The sequence below is a fragment of the Fukomys damarensis genome, unplaced genomic scaffold, assembly GCF_012274545.1.
Source record: "Fukomys damarensis isolate Sample0158 unplaced genomic scaffold, DMR_v1.0_HiC HiC_scaffold_17, whole genome shotgun sequence".
Lineage (NCBI taxonomy): Eukaryota > Metazoa > Chordata > Mammalia > Rodentia > Bathyergidae > Fukomys > Fukomys damarensis.
Window position 1 is genome coordinate 28,777,141 of NW_022900929.1, and position 27,839 is coordinate 28,804,979.

At 53.1% G+C, this 27,839-nt stretch overlaps 1 protein-coding gene across 1 annotated transcript in view; it reads right to left on the reverse strand.

The window, feature by feature from the left end:
* Cobl (cordon-bleu WH2 repeat protein) overlaps nt 1-27,839 on the reverse strand; it is a 144,622-nt gene that overhangs the window by 88,967 nt on the left and 27,816 nt on the right. Inside the window, exons 7-10 of the mRNA XM_033765283.1 lie at nt 21,094-21,297; nt 15,823-16,033; nt 14,754-14,982; nt 8,868-8,965 (exon numbers count right to left, since the gene is read on the reverse strand). Of these exons, the coding sequence (XP_033621174.1) occupies nt 8,868-8,965; nt 14,754-14,982; nt 15,823-16,033; nt 21,094-21,297 (742 nt within the window). The remainder of the gene's footprint in view (nt 1-8,867; nt 8,966-14,753; nt 14,983-15,822; nt 16,034-21,093; nt 21,298-27,839) is intronic.

A 27,839-nucleotide genomic window follows, 5' to 3' on the forward strand; every position in this document is an offset into this window, starting at 1 on the left:
TGTTTTTTTTTTTTTTTTTTTTGAGACAGGGTCCCACAAAGTCCCTAAGTTGTCCAGGCTGGGCTTGAGATCCTCGTGCCTCAGCCTCCCAGAGTGCTGGGATGACCGGTGTACACCACATCCGGCTTCTCTCATTCAGCGTTTCTCTCAGAACGGAAACTGCTCTTGGGCTCCCTTTAGATCTCATTCCCTCCTCTAGGGCTCCACAAGCCCTGCCATGAGCTTGTACGCTGAAGAGCTGGTGCTCCTCGGTGCCTCCCTCTCGCTGGGCCCAGGTTCCGTCCACAGGTGCACTCCGCCCTGCCCTCACTGTCCACGCCGCACGCTCCTCTGCCATGGGGCTCCCATTTCCCAGCCACCATCCCAGACCCAGTGCTGGAGCAGACCAGGTGTGTCCGGGGATGGCCAGGCCGGGGTGACTGAGGGGCCACCACATCCTGGTGCACACAGAGCAGTGCCGCTGTCCCTAGCCCCCTTGGCAGCGTGTGAGCAGGCACACAGCATACATGGCTGCCACCGCCCCGTGGGTGCCCGTTGCAGGTCCCGTCACAGCTCTGCTGCCCACCGTTTCCGGGTTACTGTCCCCACTCCTGGGACTGAGACATCCCAGGCTGGTGTCTGTAGGAACACTGCTGCTGTGGGGCGCAGTCTGCCCCAGATGGCCTCCTGGGACAGGGCACTGCTGTGTCTGTTGGCATGCATGTGCACACGTGCACACACACACACACACACACACACACACTCTCAGGTGAACTCTGCGTACAGCAGAGTCTTATGGCCTCCAGGGCAACCTAAGTACAGAGGGAGAGGGAAGGGGAGCCAGGTCCTGCCCAGCTGCAGAAGAGGGGTCATGCCCCGGGCTAAGTCATCAGCCAAGTGTCCTTTGGACCCCACAGTGGTGTTTGCAGGGTGACCTAGCCTTCCAATCAGCCACGGAGCACTGAAACACTAGTGTCCACTCCTCCCACTCAGCTGGCAGGCGACCAGGCACATCTCCACCTTTCTTCTGAACAACGTGGTTGTGTGCAAGCATGGCAGGGACCTGTCCACTGCTCTCACCTACACCAGGATAGGCATAACTAGTCAAGCCCAGAAACATTGCCGTGCAGCAAAAGGAGTGCCTCCCTCAGAGAGCGGCTGCAGATGACCACTATTCCTATTAATGGGCATGGCCTCTGCTGGGATGTGAGACGTCATTGTCTCCCGGAGAACCTGCGGGACACCGGAGACAGAACCCCAGCGGGCTTCCTCTGCCTGGGCTGTGGTGCAGGGTGACAGGTCACTCAGTCACCCTCAGAAGCACATGGGACCATGAAGGAGTACACTGACACAGCCACAGAGAGAGGCAGGAGTGTGTGGGTGAACCACATCCACATCCCGAAATCCTGTAATTTCTTTGCCCAGAGGAAGCTGCCAAGCTTGAGGATGAACTGAAGAACAGCCACGCTGGCGAGAACTGATGGGAGCTGGCCTGGCTTCCTCGACCAGAACCAGACTCTGAGCGACCTCGTGAGGACCAGAGACGGGCTGGGCTCGGCGACACACACAGCAGCCTCTGGGGACACAGCACACTCACGGAAACACAGCCAGTGGGGTGCGTGTGCGTGTGCACACGTGTGTGTGTGCAGTGCTGGGGAAGGAGACCAGGTCATTGTACAGCAAGACATTCCCTACCACGCACGATATCCCGCTTGCCTTTTTCTTCTATCTTTATTAAGTTTATTGGAACATTTTAGGGATATAGCACAGTTACATTCACCATTGGGATCTTGTGCCTCTACATGACTTAATCTGATTCTTATTTTTCCTCATTCCCCAGCTCTCCCCTCTCCTTCTCCACCCTTTCCTGTTTACAGACATTGTTTCCATGTTTTTCCTTTTCACATATTTTTTCTTTTCCCTTCTTAACCTTCCCCGATCCCTCCCACTTCTTTTGCTCTTTTAGACTTTTCTTCCTGTTACACAATTATACATTTTGATCCTTATTTACACTTTTACTTTTTTCACACCACACAAACTATATGGTATGTACACGTGTCTTTCCAAGCTTTAGCTATTACAAATGGTGCTGCTATAAATATGGGTGTGCACATATCGCTGTGAGAGGATTCTGTTAATTCTTTTGGGAAGATACCCAGAAGGGGAATAACTGGGTCAAATGGGACTTCTAATCCTAGTTCTTTGAGTTCTCTCCATATTGATTTCCACAGTGGTTGCACCAGTCTGCACTCCCACCAATAATGAAGAAGGCTTCCTATCTCCCCACAGCCCCACCAGCATTTGTTATTGATTGATTTCTTGATAGCAGCCATTCTTTGTGGGGTGAGGTGGAATCTCAGTGTTGTTTTCATCTGCATCTCTCAAATGACCACTGATGTTGAACATTTTTTCATATGATTATTTGCTGCTTTTACTTCTTTGACTGAGAAATATCTGTTCATTTCAGGTGCCCATTTTTTAAATTGGGTCTTTATATTTGGGAGGGGGGTCTGATTTTTTTGAGTTCTTTATATATTCTGGAAGGTAGACCTTTGTTTAAGGAACAGCTGGTAAAGATTTTCCCCCAAATTGTGGGTTGTCTCTTAGCTCTGCTGGTGGTTTCTTTTGCAGTGCAGAAGCTTTTCAATGAGATGAGATCCCAGTTGTTGATTCTTTGTGCTAGTTCATGTGACACTGAGGATTTGTTCATAAAGTCTTTTCCTGTGCCAGTGTCTTCAAGAATTCTACCTATCTTCCAGCAAGTTTAGTGTTTCTGTTTTAATATTTAGATCTTTAATCCACTTGGATTTTAGTTTAGTGCATGTTGATAGATATGAGTCTAATTTTAATCTTTGACAAGTTGAAAGCCAGTTTTTTCAACATCACTTATTAAAGAGACGATCTTTCCTCCAGAGAGGGTGTTTGGCTCCTTTGTCAGAGATGAGGTAGCTGAGTGTGTCAGTAGATGTTTCTGCATCTTCTGTTGCAGACCAGGCTGTACACTAATGTACAGAGTGGGCATGCTCACGAGGGAGGTGCCACAGGTCACATGCGGTGAGACCATGTAGGCAGAGGCCCCAGTGCACACTGGGAACTTCCTGTGTGCTCTTTTGTGTGATCACCATCCATGCTGTCCCTGTGGAGGAGCCTGCAGGGCTGGCTTCCGCAGACATCAGCTCTGTCCTGCGAGGACACAGCAAGGTCCACGGGACCCGTCTTCTGGCCCCGTTTGTGAATTTCTGAAAAGCCACGGGTTTGCTTTTCCCATCACGAAACCTTGGGGACACTGTCACAGCGTGGGAGAGCTGCACGCGGGGCCACTGGGAAGACTCAGGTTGCCGAGAGGGCAGTGCTCTGGGCTCCTGGAATGCAGGGGTTCCTGTTATGGATGCTTTTCCCATCACTTCTCCCGGGGAGCAACTTTCCCCAGCCCAGCACTTCCTTGTTGAGTTCTGGGGTGCTAAGGACGGCAGACTTGAGCAGAGCCAGAGCTGGGGTGAGGCTGCTTCTTCCTGGATGTCAGGAACTTCACTGGGGCCATCGATTTGGAAATCACTTCAGACACAGCGAGGGCCTCCTGTCCTTTCAAGGAAGCAAACACCAGAGGACGGTGTTTCTCCCACAGCCCAGAGGGGCACGCACACAAATGCCTCCAGATGAATTAATTTCTTCCAGAGGCGGCAATTTAACAACGCACCCACCAAGACTTAGGGCCACGGGCAAGGCAGTGGTGAGTGAGGTAGCTCGTGTGGGGCTGGAGGTCGATCACATTCACAGAACTTGTTTTTAACCCGGGAATGGGCCCAGAAAAGACCAATGACTTCCCATATCGCGTTCCAGAAAAGGCCCATGATGGGGGCACCTGACACACGGCTCCCTGCAGGACACGGGGCACCCAGGCAGGAGCTGCAGCTTAGTCACTGCACCCAGGAGGCTGAGCAGGGGACCCGCAAGTTCTAGCCCTGCCTGGGCAGCTGTGCACCATCCTGCCTCAAATTTTAAAAGTGCGGGGCCCTGGGGATGCAGCTCAGCGCCAAGGCCCTGGGTTCAATCTCCATACAGAAAAAAAGTACAAAACAGATAGCTTCCTGGAAATGTAGAAAATGTAAAATTCCAGAAAATTACCTGAAATTGCTTGGAAGGTGAATATATTTACTGTGATTCAAGCACTGTTTAACAAAATGAAGAAATATCTTTATGACTAACCTTCCTTTTCCCGGAAATAAACTTCCAGGAAAGATCTGATTTCGTCGGCCACTTCTATCAGAATATGCTTTTCTGGTCAAATCTGCTCTCACAGTGAGATAAACCAAGGAAGGGTCTCCAGAACACTTAACAGCTGCGAACTCCACGAAAAGCGGCCCTTTCCCCAGTCCTGCAGGGGGCCCAAGCGCACAGGTGAGGATGTGAAGGTGCACAGCACCCTCTGCCGGGGATGCATGGAAGCTCTCTCCCCATATGGCCCCTGCCTGGACCTCCACATGCTCAGCACCCAGTGACAGGGACTGGGAGACAAAGCCGCCAGCAACCCGACAGCAGGTGGGCACAACAGGCAGGCACAGGGTCATCCCTGCCACAGCTTAGCCCTCCGCAGGATCCACGGAGGAGGAGATGTACACGGAGACAGCTGCTTCCATAAGCTGGGATCTACACAGCAGCCGCTCCTTCCCCCATTCCCAAAGGACAACAGAGTCTCAACACAGACCGCCCAGCTCCCACAGCCAATCCTGATCCTCCCTGCTGGTCAGGGCCGGAATACCCGGCCTCGGCACTTGCAGACTAGACATCAACGGGAGGTTTGTAAGCCTGCGGCAGTGTGCTTGGAAAACGCACCGCCACGAGCCTGCTCTCTGGTCACCACCGTCTCTGCTTCTAAACGAGCTCCTCCTGTTTGATGTTTAGATTTTTTATTTTGCTTATTGTATTCTTTTTTTTTTACTTAACTCCCCCCTTGCCATCACCATTAAAGAATTTTTTTGTCTTTCTTGAAGTCAAACTTATCAGTGTTTTCCACCGGCACAAGTGGATTTTGAGTCATAGTTACACTCCCACTCTCAGTTTAGAGATTGGCCCATTTGTGTTTTCTGCAGTATCGTGCGTGGTCTCTAGGAACATTCTTGTACAGAGTTCTGAGCCATCTGACTACTTTTCTATCGTATACTGAGCATGGAATTTTTTTATCCTTTTCTTTATTGCTACTCAATGATTCCAGCGCTGCGTGTTGATACATGGCTTCCTTCTAGTGATCTGATGCTGACTCCACTGTACAGTCGCCTTTAGCTTTTCCTGTCTTCTTTCATTGTGCTACCTGTCCATTTTAGTTTAAAAAAAAGACTTTAAATCCGGGCATGATGGTACATACCTGAAGTCCCAGGGGAAGAGCCCAGGCTCAAGGTTAGCCTGGGAAACTCAGAGGCTGTGTCTCAGAACAGAAGAGGGCCATGGTGTAGTTCACTGCAAAAGGCCTGGGCTCAACCCCGGAGAAAGGGGGAAAAGACTTACTCATCTTGAATGCTTTTCTGGGTTTTCTTGGGTATTCTATCCTGCTTATTTTTGCAAATAAATCCTATAATCAAGACACTTGAGTCTGAAACAAAACCCCACTGCCATAATGCTGCTGAACCCTTCTAAGAATGCAGCTGGGTACTGTTTGCACGATTCTACTGGTGCATTGTGGACTTTTAGAATTTTCCTAATAAATGCTGTGGCTATTTCCTCTGAAGTTTTTGCCTAGGTCCTGCGCATCCATCCATCCATCCATTTAGGTCAAGAATGTATTCTCCTGTACCATGAATGAGAACAAAACTCATACAAGTTAGGACTATTCAATGGTAAAATTGACACTCCACTCATTTCTGTAGAAAATGCTAGAATATCTGACTGTTATAGCCAGAATGGTGCCAACCCTGCAAGGTAATTCAGTGGGTTCTCCACTGGGCACAGCTGATCTCAGAGTGCATGAAACACTGGAAGGCCCTCAACAGCAGCCTGCAGACTAAACCGACTGAGGAAACATGAGTCTCATGGTGATGGGGCTGTGGGAGTCACACATCTTTCCCAGTGGGCGCTGGTCTGTTTTATAGCAAAGAACACTGTGTTATTTTGGGTTAATGAACTGTAGCTTCTTCTGTATTCAGAAAATGTCTGTGACGTAAACTAGAGACCCCAAGTACAAACAAACCAAGGATCAAAATAAAAGACACAATAGGAAACAGGGAGATGGATCTTTTACAAAGGGAAGGAGATCTAGAGACGGAGGGAGGGGACTAAACTGAAAGCACACAGATGTGTCCTGCATGTACCCACCTGCTGTGAGGTAGTCATCATGTACTGGCTAATAGCAAGTTTGCAAATCGTTTAGAAGAAGAAGCCCCTCACAGCACTGCTGACATAACGAGCTCGGGCAAAGTCTTGCCAACCACTATGACTGAAGAAAATCTGTTCCTTGAAAACCGCCCTTAATTTCACTTGGGTGGACCTGGTCCAGGTAGGCAGCCCAGGCTGGATGTGCTGGGGCCCAGGGGCCCTAGGGAGTCCACACAGCAACTCCTCTGTGAAGCTGGAATGTTCTCATTCGCGACAAACCCATGAGGTTTCCACATGCACACACACAAACTCACGGGAAGACACACACATGCGCGTGAGTGCACATATCTTTTTTTCTTAGATGGTACAGAAGAGTTCTGCCCACCGTCTCCATTACCCGGGTCAGACATTGGTGGACCCTCTGCTCTGGCATCAGAGGACTGTGGGGCCTTTCCAAGGTCATTCACATGACCTTGAGAGTGGTGAAGACGTGGGACCCCTCAGGTGTGTCACAATGCACAATGTAAATCAGCCACTAATGCCAGGGACCGCGGAAACAGGCCTGGGTTCAAATCCCAGCCTTTCTGAATTCTAGCTTTACCACTAGTGAAACTGGCTTTGCAGTGTTGACTTCAGTGTCTTCGTGTATATAACGAACGGTATGAGTGCTCCCCTTCTCTCCCTGGTTGCCAAACAGACTAATTGGGGCTGCACTCACACGATAACCCAAAGAATCAACAATGAGGAGAGCAAAACAAAGGCAGACAACAGGAAACAGGGAGGCAGATCTGGAAATGGGAGGGAGCTAGCGAGGGGAAGGAAAAAGAATGGGGGTGCGCCCTGGGCACACACCAGCTCCCCGAAAATAAAGAGTTAACAGTGAATTGAGTCTAAAATTCGGGCAATTCTGACAGGAGAGGAGGGGTCAGGACGGGGTCGGGGAGGCCCCACTTAGCGAGGCTTGCCAAAGGACACAGAGGGCGAAAGGCCACGGGGTGGCGAATGTGAGGTACTAGGCAGCCGTGGGGCATTGGGCCAAGTGGGGCGCACAGGCCCTGGGTCCTTGGATGGAGCTCCTCCCCAAGGCTGCAGACCCCTCATCTGCCAGTGGTCTCGCAGTGCTGCCAGTACCAAGCCGCGTGTCCACGCAATGGCTCTCTTTGTCTCATTATTAGTAGGAAACAGCACTAGGTATCAGGATACACGGTTAATATTTACACTGAAGACAGTGATTTCAGTAAAGATACCTTGCCACGAGTCCTTCTCAAAATGCCCCACTCTGAACGCCTCATCCCATGGTTCATCCCATTTCTGAAGCAGCTCTGGAGTCCTCTTCACTGAGTGCTGTTGTGTGTAATCAAAAGTATGGTGACTGCCGAGTGCCATCCGATGGGAAGGCAGCTCATAACAACATGGCACCATGTCCTCATCCACCTTACCCACCGGAGCTGGCTGTGTGACTTCCGGCTTGGCCCCAAGGCCACAGTGACTACAAGAAGGAAACATATTGAATGGATTCAGGACATCAGGGTGGCCCCCACAGCATAACTACAGACCCTGAGGAAAGAGGACTCCAGAGCTGCCGCAGGAAGTGGCGAGGACGATGGGATGAGTGTGTTTGAGCGGAGAGGGCAGATTTTGAGGGGCACTAAAGGCAATGCATCTTTTACTGTAATAAATTTTTAAAAATTTAAACATTCACCATACTTTTCTATTGCACTCTGTACATGCCTGCTAAACTGGGGAGAGAAGGGGATCACTCATACACAAGGTAAGGGTCTTTTTTGAGTAGTTCAGAGGAATTTATAGTTTCAGGACTCATAACATCATCAAAACATCTTTGTTTCTGCTCTTTGTACTATGACTTTAAATTACTCTATGACATTAAATAAAAAACTAACTTTAAGTCTTATTTCCTAAAGAGTGGCAGTGTGAATACTTGTCGTGGGGTGTGTCCCTGACCTGTTGGAGAGGAGAGGGCCTCTTACCCCAGAAGGGAAGGCACCAGGTTGGTGTGTGCTCTCCTACTGGTCCTTAGCTCTTCATTTGGTAGCTCTCAAAGGCGGACACATTTGTAGAGAAGCAGACTATCGTTTTTTTGTTTTGTTTTGTTTTTGAGAGCTAGTCCTTGCTACATAGTTCAGGCTGGTCATGAACTCACTGTGTAACCCAGGCTGGCCTCCACTCACAGCCATCCTCCTGCCTCAGCCTCCCGAGTGCTGGGATGACAGGTGTGCACCACCACACCCAGCAGAACTGCCATATTCAAAACTTCTCCGATTCCTGTCCATAGCTGCATGCTGAGTGTCAAGCACCTGCCAGCTTGCCCAGCACTGGTCCCTGCCCAGGCCTGGTCCCCGCAGGCTCTGCATTCCGCTTGGAAGGGAACAGCTTTATCCCAGAGAAACAGCTGCTGTAGGGCCAAGGGTGGAAATGCAAAGCGGTGATTGCTGTGCACTCCTCTTACTACAGGAATTCCTCCTCAGCATACCTTTTCAGAAAATTCCAAGACAGGTTCAGTACAAGCGTCTCAAGAAACCATTTTATGCAATGCAAAATCATATGTATATGTAACCCATTACCTTACTACTGCTTCTTTTATTAACTTTGAAAAATCCCAGAAATTTTTTCTTCTCTTTATCGGTCTCATCATTGCTGAGTGATGATTTTCTAAATGTTTCTGGAAAAAAGGAGAACCAAGTTACTTCTCAGCATTTGGAAGAAGACATTCATTAAACCATTTCACTTTTTTAAAAACTGCAATAAATGAAGTTTTCACTCTTAAACTGGTAGTAATTCTTCTAAGAGAGGAAAGCCATCAACTGTTTCTTTCACAGCTTCTGCAACTCAGCTCCCTAGATGCCTTGGGCACACTTCAGAAATCACAGGACATTCTAACGCTGCCTCTAGGGCTAAGGCCACATTTTCTCTGGTGCGGCCGGTCCCGTTTAGAGAATGAAAAGCTAAATGCAGTGGACCCTTGACTTACAAACTCAGTTCATTCCTGAGGGCTGCTTGTAACTCAAGGTGGTCTGTGAAGGCTCAGACTTCTCTACACAGCCTTCAAAGTCTCTCTCTTGCACACAGGCAGATCTCAGTGATCCTGAGACGCTGGCCCAGGATTTCTGAGTGAACCCCACACAGGAAGGATGCTGTCATGTTCATTCCAGAGCTCTAAGGATTAGATCTGTATCTGAGACCATCTGGAAGAGCAAGCAGCTGGCAGTAAGGTCATAACTCAAGACTTCGTTTATAAGTTAAAACTAAAATTTTGGTCATAACCCAAATTGTCCTCATGTCAGGCCAGTTGTAACTTGAGGGTCCACTGTAAATCAAGGAGCATTCTAAGGCCAGGCTGTCCAAGAGAAAGCTGATACAAACCATGTGCCACGTTCTACCTGACAGCCGCTGTACTTGGACACCCAGGCGAGAGACTCCCCACGGTAACTCTGTAGGACCCAAGGGGTGCCATCCCTTCCACAACCAGTGTACATGCTGCTGGCGCTTTACTTCTAACTCGGCGCAGAGTGGGGTGGACAGTGGGTCTCTGCGTGGACAGGTCACCTGGGGTGCCCATGGTCATTTGCTGCACAGCACAGCTCCAGAGATGATGACATCAGGCAGAATGCCAGTAAAGAACCATGAAGGAGCCAGGCGTGGGGGTGCCTGCCTGCAAGCCCAGCACTCTGGGATGCTGAGCAGGAGGATCACAAATTCTAGGCCCACCTGACCAACTCAGCAACTCAGCAAGGGGCCTGCCTCAAAATTTAAATAATGTAAAAGGAAAAAAATAAAAATTAAACTTAAAAAAATGTAAAAAGGACTGGGGCTAGAGCTTAGTGTGAAAGCCCTAGGTTCAATGCTCAGTATCATAGAAAAAGACAAAACAAAAAAACAAAACAGAATCAGGGATGAAGAGCAATTGCAAACCAGTCTTCCTTCTCCTTTCTAGAATCCGGAGGAACAACCGTGGGTGCCCTGGCATTGGAAAGTTGCCGCCAGAGCTCCAGGACCACATTTCCGGATCCCTCTCTCCCACAGCAGCCACAGCGTCCGCCCATGAGTTGCAGCCTCCAGGGGGCGATAGTTTGCTAGGGTTCCTTTCCTTCTTTCTTCAGTGCTGGGCTCTGCCTTTCCAGGTCTTCTCATCCCAGTCCCTGGCCCGCGGCATCGGCCCCCACTGGGACCTGGGAGGGTGTCAAGCCCAGGGCTGTCCTGACCCTGGATGGGGGAACCCTCCCTCCGGACTCTTCTACCTGGATGGATGGACGCTCCTATTACTCACTGACTTGCACACAAAGGTCCCTCCTCCAGGCCTCGCTGCTCACTTGCCCCACCCTCTCCCAGGGAGTGAACACAGCCAGGGCAAGAGGACCACACAGCCATTCCTGCAGGGCAGGAAGCTGACCTCCCGTGTCACCTTCATAACAGCCAGCCCCCAGTCTGTCCCCAGAGCTCATAGCCAGGAGTTTACAGACTCTGCGGCCAGCATCCCAGCAGAACATGCTAACAGCCCCTCACACCCAAGTTAGAGACCAGGCAGCAGCCAGGGCATTAGTGCACATGCCTGACCATGAAAACCAGCCACACAGGAAAACCACACCGGGCACGCACCCCCTAACCATGGTGTAGGGGCTGGGGCTCAGCCATGGGCAGGGGAGGTTAGTGGGACCCTCACCACACCACTTTCAGGCCAGGACCCAGCGGGCACCACGCAGCCATGGGTACTGGCGTGCAGGGAGTCACAGGGGGAGCACAGTATGGCGAGCAGTGCCATGACTGAGCCATGGCACGCTGTCTGTGCATCCAGCTTCATCGTGGCCTCCATGTTGGTGTGTCCTGGGTATGTGTGTCTGCATGTGCTCACGCGGGCAGCATGAGAGGGAGGACGCCTATCTGGAGAGGCTGCAGCAGAGCAGTCTGGGTTCCTCTCCCTGTCCATCCCCAGGGAAAATGCCAGAGGCAGGGCTAGGGCAGGCCCTGAGAGTTGGGGTGCTGAATTCTGGCCATGAGGGGCTTTCGGGGGCGGTCTGGGCCAAGGGGAGCTGTGCTGCTGCCGGAGGCGACTCTGGGTGTAGCAGACACCAGTTTAAGGGAGAAAAGTGGGTGGTGGCATGGGACAGAGCCTGCGGGCTGCCCAGGGTCCATCACAGCCCAGAAGCAGGAGCAGCCGGCCCTGGAGCACACACACCCCAGGGGCAGATGAGTGAGGGTGATTGTGTCAGATTCACTGTAGTTTATAGCTAAATACTGACAAAAGTTAAGTCAAATACTGATAAAAGCTTTATTCAGGGGTCACATTTAATTGATAAGAAAACTCTCCCTTTTTCAAAAGCATTAAAATTATTTAGTCTGGGGCCAGGGATTTAGCTCAGCAGTTTGGTGGCATGCCTTGCAAGTGCAAGGACCCAAGTCAATCCCCGGTACCAAAAAAAAAAAAAAAAAAAAAAAAAAAAAATTATTTAGTCCGGGCATGGTGGTGCACACCTATAATCCCAGCACTCTGGGAGGCCGAGGCAGGAGGATTATAACTTGGAGCCCATCTTGAGCAATTTAAGAACTTAGTGACACTGTGCCTCAAATAATGAAAATAATAATAATGTAGCTCTCGTGAAAGCCCTGGTATTTATCCCTAGTACTGCAAAATAAAATGATTTTGAAAATGATAAAGATGAAGAGTCAGACACAGAGGAAGCTGAAGGAAACCTGGAAGGCTGAGCAGTCTGAACCACTCGATTGTCCCAGAAAAACTACAAATCCAGGCAGTGCAGCGGGAAAAACAAGGGCACTGGGCTGCCAGGTGGAGGCACAGACTCAGCGGGCTCCCGTCCCTGGAGGTTCTGAGCCAGCATGGCGAGCCACCAGACCTGGGTGGGGAAGGGGCACTAAGGGCCCTCTCTCCTGGCCTCCACTGGCCCAGTCAGTGCCCCCAGAGTGCCTGCAGCACCCCCCCCCAGACCCAGCGAGGGCAGTGCTGCCCTGTCCATGGCACAGGCCATGCCTTTAGGGCACCAAGTCCAGGCTGTTGGCTCCCTTCAGCAATGAGCTGGACGGACTTAGATCTGGTGCTAAGAACTTTAACAGACAGGGACAGGCTCTCTGCAAAAGGTGAGGCTTGCTGGCATGAAGCTTCCAGCATGTACACGTGTACCTGCGCGTGTACCCACAGAGATCATGGAAGCCGTGTTGACATGTGGGGCAGGGGCACGCATGGATTGGCTTGTGTGTACATGCACCTTTGCCCCCTCCATCCCTCCGCTGTCTGAGTTCTGCACACGGATACACCGGTACCTCTGTCTATAGACAGAACAGGGGCACTCTGTGCAGAGTCCTGACACAAGTGCCAGACACACAAGAGTCTGGGTGAGTGTTTGCCACGTGTACAACAGGAGGTGATGTTTTGAGGCCCCTAGTGCCGTCTGCCCCACGCAAGCAGAGCAGGGTGGTTAGTGTAAGGGCGGGAGGAGGACGGCGCTGTCCTCACTCCCACCCCCTTGCAGCAACAGAGTTGGGGCCTAGGCCTCCCTCGACCCCGTTCCCCAGCTCCTTGCACAGCGCCACTCTTCTTTGAGCCACCAAGAAAGCACTGTCAGCTTGTCAGGCACACAGGCATCCCCTGCCGTGCAGAATGTGGCCCTCAGCCCACCGTACCTTGGCAGCTCAGGGACGGCTCGGACTGCGTTTTGGTCAGAACTGGAAAAGGCAGGCAGGAGAGTGAGGGCTCCTTTCAGAGCTGCAGCCCCACCCAGCCCCACCTCCATTGGGGTCTGTGCCCCCTGCGACAGGGCCACTTGAAGAGTTGCTCTGCTGGGGCCTCCTAGGGCCCTGCACTGCAGGATGCTGGGCCTTGTGGCTGTGGCAGGTGGCAGCTGCGCCCATGTTTTCACACTGCCTCTGCCAAGCTCTTGCTTCCCTGAAGCTGCTCAGCCTGGGTTGCAAGGCAGCAGGGCTGGGGAGGGATGGCCACTCCACTCCAGGCGTCCATTGGCCTGGCCAGCTGCAAGAGAGAGGGGCCTGGGAGGCACTGTCTGCAGCCCTTCTGCTCCAGAGCCTGGGGTGCAGGAGCGAGGTGCATGCGAATGGCAGGGACCAAGGTATCAAGGCCAGCCCGCGCCAGGGCAAAGGGTGCTGGTGGCCTGGGGTGCAGTAGCCTCCCCATGGCACAGGGACAACGCCCAAGGCAGGCAGAGGGGCTGGGGCTCAGACAGCCACTCCCAGGAGGATGGTCCAGTGCAGGGGCCACATCCTCAAGGTCTGGATGGAGAGGTCCATGCTCGGCCTCCCTGCTGGCAGCATCCCATGGGTTGCTGGCCCCTGCCCTCCTCCCTGGCCCACTCTGCACAGCTTCCTGGGACCAGGAGTGATTCAGGCCACTCAGATGAGCCAGGGTATGTGTGGTAGGAGTGCGCCCTGGCACAGCCTTCGGTCTCGGCCCCCGAGGCTGGGCGGCTGCTCTCCATCCTCCCCCACTGCTCTGATGAAGTAAAGCTGTGGCTTCTGAGACTCAGATCATCACGTCTACTGGTGGTTACACAGCCAGGCACTGAGGCTGACAGGATGACCAGGTGACAAAGGCCCCAGGCAGCCGGTGTGCACAAGGACCCGAGTCGTCCAAGCCCAGCGTGGCAGTGAAAGGCCAGCCACTGTGCAGGACATGGAGGCATCTCCCCAAGCTCCAAGCAGTGTCTGGGAGGCCCTGGACTGAACTGACCCTTAAATATCAAAGGGCAGCAAGGACACAGGGCCAGGAGGGCGGCTGACACAAGGGAGGGGAAAGGAGGGGCTGCATCGGGACCACTGAGCTAACAGCCTGCTGACAACAAGAAACAGGGCACTTTATTGGAAGGGTTCTGAAAAAAAGCTGCAGAAAAGCTTGAGTGTGTGTGCATCTTAAAAGTCATCCTATCTGACATGTGGGGCGCCAACAGCACAGACAGCAGCACTGAGTAGGGTCCACGTCCACGACCTCTGTGTGACAGGGGCGCAGCTGCAGGGTTGCCCTGGCCCGCTAGCACCGGGGTCAACAGCGGCAAAGCCATCCTGGGCCTGGTCCAGGCCCGAAGGCGGCCAGCCTCCGAGCACAGCTAGAGGCGTGTGTCACTCTGATCCTGGAGAGAAGCAGCATCTTCAGGCCCTGGAGCAGGGCTGATCACTGAGAAGAAAAACCCAGAGAAATCCGTGCATGGCTTGTGAGCAGTTAGAGCAGAAGGTGTTTTTCTCCCCATCTTTCCTTGCCTTTTACTTAACAAAGCTCACAAGAGACAGAAGGCAGCAGCCATGATCAGAACTGGATGGAAGAGGTGCAATTAGAATCGAGAGTGTGGAAATGGGCCAGCTTTCCTCCTTCCTACTTCAACCCTGGACCAACTCCGAGAAGCCTGAAAATCCACATCCCAGGCAGGAGCGCTGGGTGGAGCATGCGCGCACATGTGCGTGTGTGCACTTGAGCGCCTGGCGCAGAGCCTCACCTCTCCGGTTGTCCCAGGCATACAGCTCCTTCACCCCCAGCTCGCTTAGGGACTTGGACAGCTCCAGCTCCTCCCCAGCAGCGCTGTCACGCAGCAGGACCACGTGCTCGGGGCTAACGTCGCACTTGGCGCAGATGAGCGGCAGGACGCTGCGTAGGGGCGCAGAGGGGCTCACGCGCACCACAGCCTTCTGCGTGCGCAGGTAATTCACCACCAGGCGCATGGACTTCTGCAAGGCAAGGGCGGGGGCTCCCTGAGCTGAGCGCGGGATGCGCAAGGGGAACCAGAGATCCGCGTGTGAATGCACACTTTCTAAAGGAAAAGTCTGGATGCGACATGAATAATTTAAAAATCCTCAACACAAAACATCAAATTCCTGTAAGTCAAAACGCCCACTATGACGTGCTGTGTGAACATTTACGTATATGTCCCCACGTGAATGCACACAGCATGCTCTGTACATGTGTATAAGGCACATACAGGCAATGTGCACAGACAGGATTTGTTTCGGTGCTGGTGACTGAATCTAGGGCCTTCATCTGAGATACATCTTTGCCCTGTTTTGGTTTTTTATGTTGAGGCAGGGTCTCACTAAGTAAATTGCCCAAGCAGAGCTTGATTACATAATCCTGCTTCAGCTTCCCAAATAAACAGCCTGAAATAAAGCTATTGGGAAATGCCCAGACACAGTGCATAAAAATGTTTTGACACCAGTTTTTCAAAAATACCCCTCCCTTCTTTCTCCCTCTAGGAAGACCATAACATCTCGTCTGGATCCCAGAAGAAGTCCCTATTGCCCTGTCTCCTTGGCGAGCACAGCCAGTTCATCCTGGAGACTCACTTGCTCTTTCATCCTAGCCACATTTCCAGGGCTAAGTGGACCCCGTGGCCAGCACCTGCCATACTGGAAATGTAGAATTGTGGACCACTTCCATCTGCACACATCCCGGTGCACAGCTCTGCTCTGCACCAGTTGCATGCACGTGGAAAGCCCTGCCATTCTGAGGAAGCCAGGAGCTCTGTACCCAATGCCGCCCATGCCTCCCGCACCAAGGCACTGCCCACTGACCTCGGGCTCCTTGCGGGGACTGGGTTTCACCTTCTCTTCTGGAACTTTCTCTTTCAGAAACACAGTATGCACATTCAAGGTCCCGACCAGGGTATTTGGCTTGAAACTCAAGGGTTGCTGGGTTTCCGAGGACCGGATCTCCAGCGCATAGTGGGAAGGATTCAGGTGATTCTGCAGGCAGAGCTCAACCAGCAGATCCATCATTGCATGGCTGAAAGAGGAAAAGGAAAGTGTAAGTGTTAGGAGCGTTGGTGCAGCCCTTCTGCGGGCTCTGGGAGGGTAGGTAACAGAGTGCGTGGAGCGACGAGAAGATTAAAGATGAGACAACAGCAGCTCGTTACTTTCTTCTGCATGACCAGCACCATGTGGTATTCTCAGCTAGTAAGGAACAAAATGTCACAGCTGGATAAGAGTTAAATCCATGGGTGAGCTGAGCTGTGTCATCCAAAGTGGATCAGCACAATGGACGCTTCTTACGGGCACAGGACAGTGCCTTCTCAGTTACCTGCAGAGCATCAGAGAAACGAAGTTCAAAGCTGAAGGTGAAGGCACTCAGGGACGCTAATGCACCAGCACATCGGGTGACCCAGAAGCAACAAAGACCTAGACAGGTTCAACCTGCCGAGGAGGAGCCAAGGGGAGAGGGAAATGCTCACTGGCTAGCAAGACTGGGCCAGTTCTGAGCTCTCACCACGCACAGAGAGGAGCCCAGTGGCAAGCTCTACAGAACATGTGGAGGCACCTCTTTGGCTCCTTAGGCTCCCACACAGGATGAAAGTGGGGACATCCCAAACAGTTCACGAGACCAGCACCAGAGACCAAAGACTGCACAGGAAAAGGAAACCACAGGCCAGTGTCTCTGGCACACATGAATGTGAAAATCTTCAGTAAGATACCAGCAAGCCAAGCGCGGTGGCATGTTCCGAAGATTCCTTCCCAGGACCAAGTGGGCTCCGTCCCTGGGGGCAGAAACACCCGTGCAACACAGCGTATTTATGGCGTGGGTCATAAAAAGCCCATGTAGTTGTCTCAACTGATACAAAAAAAGCATCTAATAAAAGTCAACATCCACTAAAGATTTTTTTAAAATTGGGTTGTCACTATGGATGCCTACAATCCCAGCACATTGGGAGGCATTACGTGTTTGAGCCTGGCCTGGGCATCTTGGTGACTTAGCAAGACTCTGTCTCAAAATAAGAGTTTAAAGAGTGTTGGGGATGTAGCTCAATACAAAGGCCCTGGGTTTGATTTTTCACAGGAAACATCCCAAACTGCCCCATTTCCTCTTCTAGTGCTACTGGTAACTGCTTTGAGCCTTGTGTGGATCGACCCAGAGCAGCACCGTCTCTAGGACCCCAGGACCGTGGTCATGCTCCAGCCCTCTAGCCTGCACTCCAAAACAAGGAGCTGGGGAAGCTGGCGCCTGTCACTCATGGGGCCTTTGGCGGAATCAGAGAGGCTGTATAGGCGGATTGGAGCTCTTCATCTTTATCGCCCCAGGAGCTGACTGGAAGGAAACAGCAGGAGGCTCCTGTGCACAGAGGGGCAAACAGCCCAGGGGTGTAGGGTGCAGGGGACTGAGCACCTATGGCTCCATATTCAAGATGTTTTCCTTGGAGACAAGGTCTTACCAAATCGCTAAGTTTCCCAGGCTTGAATTTGAGACCCTCCTGGCTCAGCCTCCCAGAGTGCTGGCGTGGCAGGCTGTGCAGCTATGTTTTCATCTGTTGAGAGCTTAAGTAGTTGATCAGTAATCTCCCTGCTCCGACTTACAGCAGTGGGGGACGGCAAAGAAAAGACAGCCACACAGTACAGCACAGCGAGAGGAGAAGAGAGCAGAGCTTTCAGCGCACTGGCAAGGAAGAGCGGAGCCTGCACCAACTCAGCTGGAGGAGCGAAGGGCCAGGTCCACCCTGGGGCCGGAGCCCGTTGGACAGACAGAGCAGTTCTGTGGCAACACGTGGCGCTTTGGTCTCGGGTTTGCCCTGTGCTGCCTCCACTGTGTGTCCCGCAGCACGGCCTCCCCTCAAAGGCAGAGCTGGCAGTGCTTTAGTTGAAGCCAACTTTCACTTAGGACTAAAACTAAAGTTAAAAGCAGGCGCAGGCGAACCTGGTGCAGGCGAACCTGGCACAGGCCCTGGTCTTGTCAGCCCAGGCGAGGCCTGTGTCTATGTGGTGACACCAGAGATGCTGAGCTCCATGCTGCCCTCCTGGTCGTCCCGGAAGAGGGGGCTCCCTGGGCCTGGTAATGCTTGCTGCCCACCCAATCCCTGTGCATCTCTCCACCTTCCCAGTGCTCGCTCGGCTCTTACCAAGTCCCCACCCTGGTCTGAGCCTGAGCTACCTCCTCTAGGGGCTGGGCACCTTCCCAGGGTGCTTGGGGCAGCCAGCTTGGGTGGACACGGACTCTCCGTGCCTCAGTTTCCCCATGGTGAGGGTACAGCGGTACAGCATTGCTAGAGTCATGAACCAGCCCAGCATGGTGCCATTCTTGGGGCAGCCTCAGAGCAGCAGGTCCAGTAAGCAGGTGTGTTGCTTTGCTGCTGCCTTTCCTGGATTGGGTGTGAAGCAGGGAGACATCACTGCCTCAGCCTCGAAGATCTGTGTTTGGCTGGACTCCACCTTGCTCTAAGCAGACGGCAAGAGTGGGGATCCTTTCCGTGACACCAGGGGCAGCAGGGCAGTACCCACTGATGAGGGATGTACTGGGACAGCGACACTGTATCTTGGGAAATGCAGGCCTGTCGGGAAGGCTGCTAGGGCTGGGATCTCCCTGTAGGACATCCTGTAGGGACCCCGAGAAAGCCGGGATGAGCGTGTGTCTGTATGTGTGTCCCTGCCTGCCTGCCTGTCTCCCTCCAACCATGCTCGGGTTGGGTCTCAGCTTCAGTGGAGCAGCACACAATGACAGAGGGATGGATGGTTCCAGGCCCTGGGAGCAGGGGAGTCATGAGAATGGACCTCAGATTCTTTCCCCACTTTTCTCAGCTGCTGTTGTTTCTTCCAACTTTACCACTCTGTTCCCGATGTCTTTTAAGTGCGTACCATTTAGAACTGAAATTTAATTTTGGGCATTTGCTGTGATCTGTTTTTAACTTTTAAAAGTGAGTAGAGTTTCTATATTTCTTCCTTTGATAAACATAATTCTCTAAGTGAACAGTCAAAAAACACTGTGTTTGTGAGCTTGGTGACTATGGGAGGAGCACTAATCCTCCATGTGACTGTGAATTCCTGAGGGCCCAGCGTAGGGGGACACTGGGGTGGGGCACAGTGCCTGGGGCCCACACCCTGGGATGCAGATGTCTGTCAGGCCTGGCCCGCTGGAGCTTCCCCCCTGCTTCGCCCACCCATGTACTGACACCCTGGGAACGGATGGTGGTGTTGGAGACACAGATAGGCCAAGGCAGGACCCAGGAGGACCAGACAGCCTACCTGCCCAGAAGTTGACTGCATGAGACAGGTTCCCTGAACAGGAGACGGCACATGAGGTCCAGAAACGCATGGGACTGTGCCCTTCCTGTGCCCTGGCCTTTTGTGGCCTGTACCTCAGAGGCTCCTGGGGAGCCCGAGCCCCTGTGTCAGGCTGTGAGAAGTCTGGTGCTCTCTGAGGGTCCCCTGCCACCAGGGCCCAGACACAGTCGATTGCCTCAAAGCTACTCATAGGTGAGTGATGTCACCTGCCCTCTCCACCCAGTCCTGGATCGGAGAACAGGCAGCTCATACCTGTCCCTGGGCATCCGCATAGCCATGCTGCACAGAGCCTGGGTGTACCGTAGGACCCTGGGGCAGAAGTGACATCCGTCCTGCCGGACTCCAGACGCACCTCTTCCCAGGCTCCCTCTGGCTCACCCGGGCTCCACCAGGCCTCCTCGCTCCTCCTTCCGGCTCTCCTGGGCGGGGCTGGTCATACAGCACCTGGACATCTGCTCACCTCTGCTTCAGCATGGCCCAGAGCCCTGACTTTCATGTCTCAATTCAGAGAAGCTCAAAAATGAAGAAAGACCACTGATTTGCAGCCTGCGGCCATCAGCTCTTGACTGCTGACACATTTTCCTCATGAGAATCTTTATGTCTGGAGCACATAGTCCAGGCTGGTGGTCGTGGAAAGCTGAGCGAATTTTCTACTGAAACCACACTCACACAGTGGAGAGAACCACAGAGAATAACTCAACTAGGTCTCTGCTTGGAGACAGAGCCCACTTCAGCCCACTCCTGGATCACCGAAGAGCATTACGCACAGGGCCATGTCCCTGGCACAGGTGTCTTGAGGAAGCTGGGACCCTGTTCTGCCTGTACCACTGCAGCCGCCCTGGGAGAGGGGATGGGAACTCGCTTTGAGACCAGAGAAGTGACCCAAACATTCGACTGTTGAAGTTGTTCCTTATTTGGATAATGACCTTACAAAGCTGCGTGCAGGCAACTTCTGCTCTATCAGGAAAGAGGAGGCTAAGGCTACTGGTAGAAGAATGTGTTCCTTTAAAAGCATCTTTTAGAAGAGGTTTTTCCTTTCCAGGCATGCACCCCATCTTCCCTCCCACATCTAGAAGAGCAGATCCGGGCCTCACAGTACTGAGACAGAAGACATTGACATTTTTTTGGAAAAAATATGTAACTAGGAATTGGGCCAGCATACAGGGATGGGAACAGGCCTTAACACACCCACCGGCAATGTGTCTTGCATGCTCTAGAACATTTCAAGAGGAAGGTGCGTGCCATGGCATACTTCTTCAGTTCGGAGGAGAACTGGGTGGAAAATTTACTTAACAGTGCTGAGGGCTCTAAGACAAAGAAACACAGACTCTCACAGCCCCACTGCCTGGTGCACAAACCCAGGCCACGGGAATGCCACAAGGTACTGGCCACCCCTGGCACCTCCCACACCGGCCCTGGGCAGGTCTCTGGCATCTTCTGGGCTGCAACCCCAGCAGGGACGATGGCCACAAGCAGGACCCCACGCGTGGAGTAGCCCCTGCCATCCTGCTGCCACTGCACCAGACAGTGGCGTCTGTGAAGCCACATGAGACGGGTGGGGGTGTGGGCAGTGTCCACCGGGCCCACTCACAGCCCCTGAGGTGACTTTCAGTTGCTGTACCCTTCTGGGGAGACCCCACGTGAGGAGGCTCAGCAGTGGAGTTCTCTCCTGAAGGACAAGGGGAGCCCAGCAGGCCAGGCTTCACATGCATTCCAGGGACGGCTCAGGGGTTCATGTTCCTATGGCCCTTGTGGGATCCCTACCCATATGGGGTGCAGTGAGCTCAGCATGGCCCTTACCTCCCGCGGACCACACTGTGCTTCTCCAGCCCGCTGGGCAGGACCACGGTGACGTCCACAGTGCTGTCACGCAGCGCCTCCTGCTGGTGGATGAGGTTCTGGGGGTAGCCGAGGGCCATGTCACAGGGAGGCATCAGGTCTGTGGGGTCCCTCAGCAGGGCTGGCTTCCCCGGAGGTGGGGGAGCACGGGCCTTCATCTTCCTCCTGTAGGAAGATAACAGCACCGATCACACCGTGCATGCTCCACACAGCCCCACACCTGCTCTGAGCATCTGCTTTTGCTTTGGCATGCCTTCCTGTTGGGCAGTCTAAAAGGCAGACTTTGAGATACGATCAAATACTACCAGGAGTGTTTCAATAAAAAATACTATAGCAGAGGGCAGAGGTAAGGGGAAAAAAAAAAATGAGAATCAAGACTTGCCATGTAAAGGTACATGATCCCAACAATAAATGTAACTGTACTGTATCCCTAAATGTACCAATAAACTCAATAAAAAAAAAATACTATAGCAAAAGATGCACTGCCATAATCCCTCTCAAAATACTCCCCCAACATATACTCTTTGAACACCCTTATCCCACTGTTCTTGCCACTTTCTGAAGCCGCTCTGGAGTCCTCTTTCCTGAGGGTCTTTATGAGGCGTGATCAGAAATACAGTGAGTGCTGCTGCTGAGTGCCATCAACAGAAAGGCAGCCCATAAACACACGATGCTGCATCCTCCTCCACCTCGTTCACCTGGTCTGGCACTGCGGGACTTCCACTCTTTACCAAGGTCAAAATGACCAGGAAAAGGAAACATTCTGAGGCAATTCAGGACACTGAGGCAGCCAGGGCAGTGCAATTGCTGACTGTCAGGAGAGAGCACTCCAGAGCTGCTGGAGGAGTGGCCAGGATGATGGATGAGTGTGTTCTGAGCAAGGGGAGGATTTTGAGGGTGGTGACTGGCAGTGTGTTCATTACTATAACACATTTGTTTAAAACTCAAGCATTCTCTGTATGCTCTGCTCAGACCTCATCATTTCCAGCTCCTTCAGAGTACTCGGCCTGCAGGAAGCAGCCAGGGACCCCGCGTGTATGCAGCCAGCTCTGCCACAGGACTACGGGGCTGGAGGTTTATTATCCAAATAAGGCTTCTGTCCCCAAGCACCCAGAACTGCCTCCTGATACGGTTTCATCTCCGCCCACCGCACAGGGCCAGGGCAGGAGTGCCCAGAGCAGGAACCTGCAACCTGCTCCCACGCAGGTGCACACTACACACCCCTTCCCCTGCTGCTCCCTGCATGCTGCGCCCCCAAGGGCATCTGTGGCCAGGCCGGGAACTGCAGCCCACTGGCTGTGAAGCAGGGCAGAGGGGTTTTGTAAGCGGGCTTCATGTGTGCACAGTGTACATGTGTGTGTGTGTGTGTGTGTGTGTGTGCACGCAGGAAGGGAGCCAGCATTTCTCAAAACAGCGCATTTAGCACTCATGACATTACACTTCCAGCTCCTTTGGAAAAGAAAAAACTGGTAAGACCTTGAACACTTGCACAGCACAAGCTGTCTTCATGCTTCCTCTGGCTCAGTGGCGTGGCGGACACTTCTGTCCCCTCGTGCTGGACACGACACCCACACCCCGGGGTCTGAAGGTCCTTGCTGACCTTGGCCCTCTCCTTGCCACTGCTCCCGGAGATCCCGACAGCGCCCCTGCTGGACCGGCGCTCTCCCACCTCCTCCCTCCCTGCCCTGGGCAGCACCTCAGGGGGCTCTGCAGGCCCTTGCAGGCAGGACTGGGGAGAAGAGCCCTTGGCCACCTGACCAGTAAGACCCAAAAGGCCCCTTTACAGGAAAATAGGACAAGGTTTTGGAGCAGTTCTTACATCGTTTGATCAAAGCCACTGACACAGAAATCTACATTTATCAATCTCTGTTGCTACATTTCCCCGCTTCTGTTGGCGTCTGGCAGAGCGTGGGGAGCCAGTGAACATCCAGGTCCGACCTCAGCACTCTGCTGGTCCTAGGTGTAGAGTCACAGAACCCACGGTGATGAAAGTGGGCACAGTTGTGGGAGTCTGGAAAGGGCACAGAGCTCTCACCCTGCGATCTGAATAAAGTTCTGCGAATGGATGCAGGAGGTGGCGGTGGCACTTAAGTTGGAATGCACTGAATGCTTCTGAAACTCGTGCTTCAAAATGCCTGACATGCCTGGCCTGGTGGCGCATGCCTGTGACCCCTAGGGTGCTCAGGGAGGCTGAGGCAGGACGTGGCAAACTGGAGCCAGCCTGGGCGATGCAGGGACCTGGCGAGACCCAGTCTCAAATCAGAAAGGGCTGCAGATGTAGCTCTGTGAAAGTCCCCAGAAAAAAGACTGACAAGGTAAATGCTATGCGGGGAGTTCCCTGCCCACATCAACATCATACTTAGGGCTACATGATCATCACAGCTCTGGTATCAGCCCCCTTCCCAGGACCTTCAGCCTCTGCCCGCTGGGTGCCCTCACCCCTCTAGCAGCTGGCTACAGGAGAAGAGGGATGCTGAGCCCATTGGGGTGCAGAGGTGGGACAGGGATGTGGCAGGAGGGTCTCCAGGAGAGGGAAAGAGGCTGCCCTTGCCGATGGCCCACATAGTGGAGACCAGGCTGGGTCCTCCTTCTGGCTCCAACCTGCAGGCCTGGCTGCTCTGGAGTTGATCAGTGGCCTCCTGAGAATAGTCATGGTGGGAAACACAAATGTCCCCAGAAAGAACATGGAATCCTCCTGCCTCAGCCTCTGGGATCCTGGGATAATAGGCAAGTGCCATCACACTCCAAGTATTAACCATTTTTAAAGCAGTTTGGCCCTGAGAACCCTGAAGGTTCTCACCAAGTAAGCAACACCTTGCTCAGAACCTGTGCAGAGCATGGGGTGGGAAGGAGAGACAGCAGGACCCTCAGAGCCTGTGAAGCAGGAACCTGGCCCTGGCCCAGCAGGTGCTCCCACCCATGTGAACACACAGGCTAGGCCACAGGCGTTCTCCTTGCCCCCCCACCCCCCACCCCGACCTAGGCTCTGGGCTGTTTAGAGCTGAGTCACTGAGCAGCAGCCCCACTCCTTCAGGGTCTTGGGGAAGCCGGGCATGCCTGGGCAGGCATGGAGAGAGGAGCACGTTCACATCTCAGTCATGGGTCAGCTCCAAAGGAGCCTGGCCCGCCACCCCCCAGGCAGGGTCTGGATGGCGCCTGCCTGGATCTTCAGAGGCTCCCAGCCTGCAGCTAGGGCTTGATGCCTGCTCCTAAAACCCAGAGGCACTAAGGCATCAGGGACACGAGTGTCAGGCTCAGGGGGTGGGCTGCTGAATTAAACCAGCTTCCATGGTGACAGGGGCAGGCTGCCAGGCCTGCAGATTGGGCAGGTATTCCGCCTCCTGCGGCCTCCACCACACCAGTGGAGCCAGCCTGCGGACGTGGTATAACATCCGTCACCGTACAAACACAGAAGGCCGCAGGGTCAGAGCTGCTCTCCCTGAGGTCTGTGTAGCTCCCCACTGACAACAGGGCTGCAGAGAACAGGGAGCGAGTGCTCACAGGAAACCCACTGAGAAGCCAGGCACACTGGGGAGCTATTCCACACCCTGGGTTCTGCACCTAGAAGGGAGCGTGGGGGCTGTCAATAGGTTGCCTCGATTTCCCTCTGTGCCCAGCCACAGCTCCAGACCCAAGTCCAAGGGAAGAGGCACCACACTCTCCTGCTTAGCAGTGAGAAGACGGGTCAGCAGGAGCCCTGCCAGGGAACAAGCCTGGGGTGGATGTCAGGGAGCCAAGCCTGGCTTCCTGGAGCTGACTGGAGTTCCAGTGGGGTCTTCTGGGGCCTGGGATACTACTTAGCCATGAAGTGCTTCTACCTCTTTTAAGTACTTTTTGAAAACCAAAGACCCTGGGGTAACAGGAGCAATCCAGACCCTCTGCGGGCTACCATGCTGGTACCCACAGGGACGCTGTCAGGGGCCACTCAGGCGAAGTTTGCCACAGAACTACAAAGTGACAAGCCTGCCCCTCAGATGAGGATCTGGACGACCTCTGTCAAGAGTCCCTGTGACTCAGGCAGAATCTTGGGCCTGTCAAGACAGGCTCAGGGACAGGGAGAGGTGGTGGCCAAGGAGGACAGAAGGACAATGGCAGGGCTGGTGGCAGGCACAGGTGGGTGGGCCAGGAGTTGGGTCCGTCTCCAGGGTTCCTCAATGTCTCTAGGGGTCAAGGCTCCTCTGGGCATCCAGCAAAAGCCACGAGCCTTCTCCACAGCAAGAAGCACCAGGGCTTCTTCACAATGTGGGTCAACCACGGAGAATGAAGGGACACGGGGTTCAGAACCCCTGCCACACATCTCAGAGCCCAGTGCACCCATGCCAGGGCCTCCCAAGCTCTCCCTCCTATATGTACCCTTGAACACAAAGCTTCACCAGAATACTGCCTAAGTGAAGATCTGGATCAGCACAGGCTAAGGCAGGCAGGCAGGTCACAGCAGGCTGGAAGCCCATTCAAACCACTGCAGTTCAGGCAGTGGGCATGGGCCACATCACAGGGCAATGCAGGCCCCTGTCTTCGGGATGTGGGTTCCAGATACAGCTCTGGGAGCTGGAAGCCTCTGCCACGTGAGGCGGGGCCAGAAAGACAGCAGGTCACTGAAGCACAGATACCACCATGCTGTGTACCCTCCAACAGAAGACGGACTCGGGCAAGCTACTCCACTCCGTGAGCCTCAGTTTCCCCAAGAGCTGAACAGAAGGAGAGCTCAAGGGCTTTTGTGAGGGTTAAGGAGAGGATTCCTGTGGTCTCCATGAGGAGACATGGTGCTCAAAGGCTGGAAGCACATTATAATTACTTCCACTACTATTAGCGGGTTTACTCTTTGGAATTAACAAAAACCCTCTTTCTTATCTCTGTGAGGGGAAAGTAGAAGCTAGCTCCTTAAGATTCCCAATAAAAGCTCATTTGTGCCCTGAATGCATTCAGAATTGACTAAGAAATTCTACTCACAATAGAATTTCATAGATCTGACCTGGGGCTGGGGGAGGCTTTCAGGAACTCAACATAAAAAGAAAGATCAGCTTCCCAGATAGGGTTCTCCAGGACGTAATAGCAAACGCTGTCCATAATCCTCACCAAACCCTAAAGGCAGGGGCCTGCATATACGGGAAGGTTGTTATCTCCTTGCACATCAAGTAAATATTCAGAGAGGAACATTTGAGAGCCGGGTCCCACAGTGATTACCCAGTGCTGGCAAGTTAAGAAAGAGCCCGAGCTGAGATGGGCAGAGACTGCGGGCTGGAGCCAGGGATCAGATAAAAACTCAAGCCGCGGCATTGTGAGCATTACAGGGCAAGGGGATCTCCTTTCACAAAATAGGCAGTGCTCATTTCCTAAGGTTGGAACATTCTGAACAAATAAAATGAATCAGAGGAGAACTTATTCACTGCCAAACCAGCAGGCGATGTTTGCATACATCATGGGCTGGCATGGGCCTGTGCCCTGTGGTCCCTGGAAGGACAGCAGCCCTGGTCCCACAGCCGAGAGAAACGAAATGGCTCCTCCAGCGCCGGGTTGGGGGCGGACCAGCAGCCCTGACTTATTCACGAGATGCCACCCGAGCGGCACAACCTGGAGATGGTGGCCATGTGTGTCTGGGCTCCCAGCAAGGAAATCTCAAGCTGTTCTGCAGAGGGACAGCAAGAGCAGCGCCGCAGACACACTGTTCAAAGGCACAGACCTGGAAAGGCGACAGGAGAAACCAAGAGCTCTGCAGAGCTCCCGTGAAGCCCGCAGGAGGTGTGCCTTCTCCCAGCCAGCTGGTGCGCAGGCACCGTGTCCCTGGCCCTGGGAGGCTGTCTCCTCAGGAGCCAGCAGCCTGTGCTCTTACGCCACCTGGGGATTCACACAAGGCGTTTCTTCCTGCCATCACCCTGGCAGGGCTTAGTTCCTTCTCCCCCGAGTTCTGATTTTTCTTTTCTTCCTCCCAAAGTGATGTAGCCAGAAACCCATAGTTCCCAGTAGCCAGCCTCAGGGGACAGTGTCCTGTGGCTTTTCAAGCTTGAAAGGCACACATGATGTGATCAAATATACAGTGAATGGTTAAATAAAAAATTTTAAAAATCATTACGGTAAAACACAAGTTGCCATTGACCTCCCCAAATTCTTGCCCTCACTTTGAACATATTTAGCCCATCGTTCTGGCCACTTTCTGGAGAGTTCTAGAGATCTCTTTCCTGAATGTCCTAATGAGGTGTGATCCAAAATACAGTGAACACCACCGCCAAGCACCATGCAACTGAAAGGCAGCTCCTAAGATCCACATCCTCATCCACCTCAGTCACCAGATCTGGCACCGTGTGACTTCCGGTTCTTTCCCAAAGTCAAAATGATAAAGAGAGAAATGTTTTGAATCCATTCAGGACATCAAGGCAGCCAGGATGGCACAACTAAAGACCCTCAGGAAAGAGGACTTCAGAGCTGCTGCAGGAAGTGGCAAGGATGATGGTACGAGTGTGTACAAAGTGAGGGGAGGATTTTTGAGGGGGTTCATGACAGTGTGTCTTTTCCTGTAATAACTTTATAATTTTTATTTAAACAGTCACTGTATTTTTGGATCAAACCTCATATTTGCTTTCTACCAAACAGCACTGGCCCAGGACTGTGCCAAGCAGAGGGACACAGGCAGACACACAGGGGCTACTCTGGAGGGGTGTCAGGCCTGGGGATGGGGGCTCTGGCTCTCTCCTCCCCACCTTTGGCCACTG